At 42.3% G+C, this 4,196-nt stretch overlaps 1 protein-coding gene across 1 annotated transcript in view; it reads left to right on the top strand.

Annotated features, from left to right (window-relative positions):
- Nucleotides 1-3,287: 3,287 nt before the first annotated feature.
- The window catches only part of LOC115292557 (zinc finger protein 879-like), a gene marked incomplete at its 3' end in the record, with an annotated part of 1,208 nt that continues 299 nt past the window's right edge, over nt 3,288-4,196 (top strand). Inside the window, exons 1-2 of the mRNA XM_029940625.1 lie at nt 3,288-3,417; nt 3,658-4,173. Of these exons, the coding sequence (XP_029796485.1) occupies nt 3,288-3,417; nt 3,658-4,173 (646 nt within the window). The remainder of the gene's footprint in view (nt 3,418-3,657; nt 4,174-4,196) is intronic.

A 4,196-nucleotide genomic window follows, 5' to 3' on the forward strand; every position in this document is an offset into this window, starting at 1 on the left:
AATTGAGCCATGTCAGCGCTTCCCCAGGGCAGTCATTACCTTATGTATTTCCACCACAGCACACTGAGCTCATGGGTGTTTTTCCTGCAGTAAAAGGGAGGTGTAAATAAAAGGCTAAGTATAATGAGGGACTGAGGTCTGTGGGCACATGCAGGTAAGCAGTGCAGATCGGGTCACAGGGTCCAGCTGGTGACATGATCTCCCTCCTGCATCTTAGGTACCATTAGGACCTCCTGCTGTGTCCACTTGGTAACTGTGGTGTTTGTTGTAGGGACTGCTGACCTTCAGGGATGTGGCCGTCGAATTCTCTCAGGAGGAGTGGAGATGCCTGACCCACAGTCAGTGGGAACTGTACAGAGATGTGATGTTAGAGACCTACGGACACCTCGTCTTCTTGGGTGAGGCTATCTCCCTCTAGATTTCCCAAGCCCCACTCAAGGGTGTTGTTCCTTCCTGTGGAGACTGTCTCTTAGAAGCTTTCTCTTGCATGCCTGGGATTCAAATCCCTACAGTAAAGAAAGAAGGGGAGGTTGGCAGATATAGAGAAAAGTCTTCATGATGTTTCCTTTCAGGTGAGATTTCCCTTCCTTAGAGTCACATCATCATTTCATAGAGGGATGGCCTTTCTAAGTAGTGAGTGGCATAAAATGATATTTCCATCTTCCATATAAAATACTACTCATGTTGGTAGTGGTAAGACTCAGAATTGGAGATCAGGATGTGAGACTTGGAAATCCATCCTGTGTGTTCCAAAGGGGCTGTTGGGCAACAGCATTTGGGCATGATTTTCCAGAATTCCAGAATGTCCCCTTTTCCCAACTGATTTCAATACTGGGTTGAAAGGTAGAATTTTCAGCAATACTCTATTCTTCTGTTCTAACAAACAGGTCTTGTTGTGTCAAAGCCAGACCTTGTCATCTTTTTGGAACAAAAGACGGAGCTTTGGGATGTGAAGAGAAAGGCGACAGTACCCTCATACCCAGGTAAGTGGGAATGAATGAGGCAGATGACAGAGGTCAGATCCAAATGTGAAGGATGAAGAAAGGCCATGCAATGTGATTTGAGCAGCCATTCTGGAATGGAAATCAGTTTGTAAAACCTCGTTTTATGTCAATACGTTTCACAGAGGCACATCTGCTTTCCAATACATCACACTCTCACAAATCTCTAAGGATTCTCCTTCAGTTCCACTTAAAGTTCCTTCACGTCCACAGTGAGGGCCTCCATAATCTCATTGGCTCTCCATTGCTTTGAGAGCTTGGGGTTTTCTCTGTGTTTCTGAGGAAGTCTATATTTGTTCATTTCTGAGTGTTTGCCTTGAGGGAGAAGTGTGTCAGGGTAGCGGTAGGCATATTGGGATTTGGTGCAGAAATCCCAGGAACAGGGGACAGAGGCCATCTAAATTCTGCTTAATGCTTTCCAATATATGGAGGCTTTAATCCTAATCATACAAAATTAAGACCCACCAGGTTTATCAGTTAATAAAGAACCTCCCTAAAATGAGAAAATCTAACCCTTTATTTCACTTCAAAAGTTCCATTTTGGGGGCGCATATGTGGACCAGTTGCTGAAGGATCTGACTTTAGCTGATGTCATGATCTCACAGTCAGTGAGTCTGAGTCCTCCACAGGCCTCAGTGATGACAGCACAGAGCAACCTTGGAATCCTGTCTCCCTCTCTCTCTGCTCCTCCCCTACTTGGTCTCTGTCTCAACATTAATTAAGGTAAACTTACAAAAAGTAAGGAAAGTTCATTTTTGATGGCATTAACTAAAATACAAAATTTCCACTCTATATGTTCCATTCATCAATCGTAAAATAATTTAAATTTCTTCCTATTTTCCTAGAATTTCTACCAAATTAATATCACAAAGAAGATAGAACATTTAGAATTCAAAACTTGCAGCCTATAATAAAATCTCTATTCATTTTTTCTTAATCATTGAATCATTTTATAATTTTGTCATGTATAATAGGATGTTCCTGTGACTTTGTCATATATGTTTTCACGTACTGAGAAGTTGTATATGAGATTACATTATGATTCATTGTATCAAAAACTTTTAAATATCGTTTGTAATGTTTATTTTTGAGGGATAGAGCAGGCATTGAGGGCTGAACGAGAGGGACAACCCAAACTTGAAGCAGGCTCCTGGCTCTGAGCTGTCAGCATACAGTCCTCCCCAAGGCTCCAACTCCTAGACTCTGAGATTGCGGCCTGAGCCCAAGGCCGACGTTTCACCTACTGAGCCACATACCCACCTCTGTAGCTCTTAGACTAAAATCTCAGTGTGTAACCATGAAAGAGGGCCTATTTTGATTTATTAGCTGGTTTTCATGCAGAGGAAAACTGCAACGTATATTCATCAATATCAACCCCGGAAATCCCTAATGAAAGCCCCTATGTATTTAGCACTTAAAAGACATTATTACACAGAATTTAAGGGTATAACTCAATTTTCAGAATCACTCAAGCAAAAGCGTTCATTTCTTTTGAGGTTTTCTTTTTCCCATTTACTTTGAGAGGTGGAGAGAGAGGGGAGGAGGGGCAGAGAGACAGGAGACAATTCTAGGCAAGCTCCACACTGTCAGTGCAGACGGAGATGTGGGCTGGAGCTCACAAAGGATGAGATGACGACCTGAGCTGAAACCGAGAGTCAGACACGCAACCCTCGCTGAGCCACCCACGCGCCCCAAAGCCTTTCATTTCTAAACATACAAACAAGAATTAAAGTTGCAAAATATGCCAACAATAGCATTATTAAAAAAGATGGAGATTACATTAACATACTTTCTGAATGATGTGAAAACTAATGATTTGTGGCTCCTGGGTGGCTCAGTCACTCAAATGTCAGACTTAACCTTAGGTCATGATCTCCTCGTTTGTGTGTTCATGTCCCCCATCAGGTTCTGTGTGGACAGATCAGAGAGTGGAACCTGCGTCAGATTCTGTGTTTCTCTCTCTTTCTGCCCCTTCCTCTCTCACACTCTCTTTTCCTCTCTCAAAAAGAAATAAACATTAAAAAAGAAAAGTATTTTAAGAAAAAGAAAAAGTAGTGATTCCTTTTTCCTGAAGTTGAGTTTTTCTGATTTCAGTTTTGTGTATGACAAATTCTAATTCTAAGCATCAGACAGTAGCAAGTGGAATGCCTTTACTTTCAATTTTACCTTTCAGCTGTATTTCCAAATGAAACGGACAGCCTCCTTTCAGAGACGTTTATAGGAACTTCTATCCAAAGAGGGTCAGTGGATGGATATAAAGGTAGTGCCCTTGAAGATGGACAGTTAATGAGAGACCGGAACAAGGATGGGGACAGTGAGGGGCGTCAAGCACACCTGGGGACTCCTATTCCAGACTACGGTGGTGAATGGCATCCATGTGGGGAGGTCTCTGATCAAAGCGCCAACCTCATTACATGTAAGAGTATACATTTAGGAGAGAATAACTCTAAATATGACACATGTAGGGAAATACTTAACCAGTCCTCCAGTGCTGGTGATCAGAAGAGGATTCATGTGGGGAAAAGCCCATACACATGCAATGAACCTGGGAACATACTTAGTCAGTCATCAAGACTACATATCAATAAGAAAATCCATGCCCGACAGAAAGGTTACATTTGTAAGGAGTGTGGCACAGCCTTTACCAGGCACTCAGCACTAATTCAACACCAGCGAGTGCACACTGGAGAGAAACCTTACCAATGCAAAGAATGTGGCAAATCCTTTACTCACCACTCAACCCTTATCCAACATCACAGAATCCATACTGGAGAGAAGCCTTACCAATGCAAAGAATGTGGTAAATCCTTTACTCACCACTCAACCCTTACCAAACATCACAGAATCCATACTGGAGAGAAGCCTTACCAATGCAAAGAATGTGGCAAATCTTTTACTCAACACTCAAACCTTATCCAACATCACAGAATCCATACTGGAGAGAAGCCTTACCAATGCAAAGAATGTGGCAAATCCTTTCCTCGCCACACAAGACTTATCCAACATCTCCGAATCCATACTGGAGAGAAGCCTTACCAATGCAAACAATGTGGCAAATCCTTTACTCACCACGCAAGCCTTATCCTACATCTCCGAATCCATACTGGAGAGAAACCTTACCAATGTAATGTTTGTAGCAAGGCCTTTACTCAGCAGTCAGACCTTAACAAACATCACAAAATCCATACTGGAGAG

The sequence above is a fragment of the Suricata suricatta genome, chromosome 5, assembly GCF_006229205.1.
Source record: "Suricata suricatta isolate VVHF042 chromosome 5, meerkat_22Aug2017_6uvM2_HiC, whole genome shotgun sequence".
NCBI lineage: Eukaryota > Metazoa > Chordata > Mammalia > Carnivora > Herpestidae > Suricata > Suricata suricatta.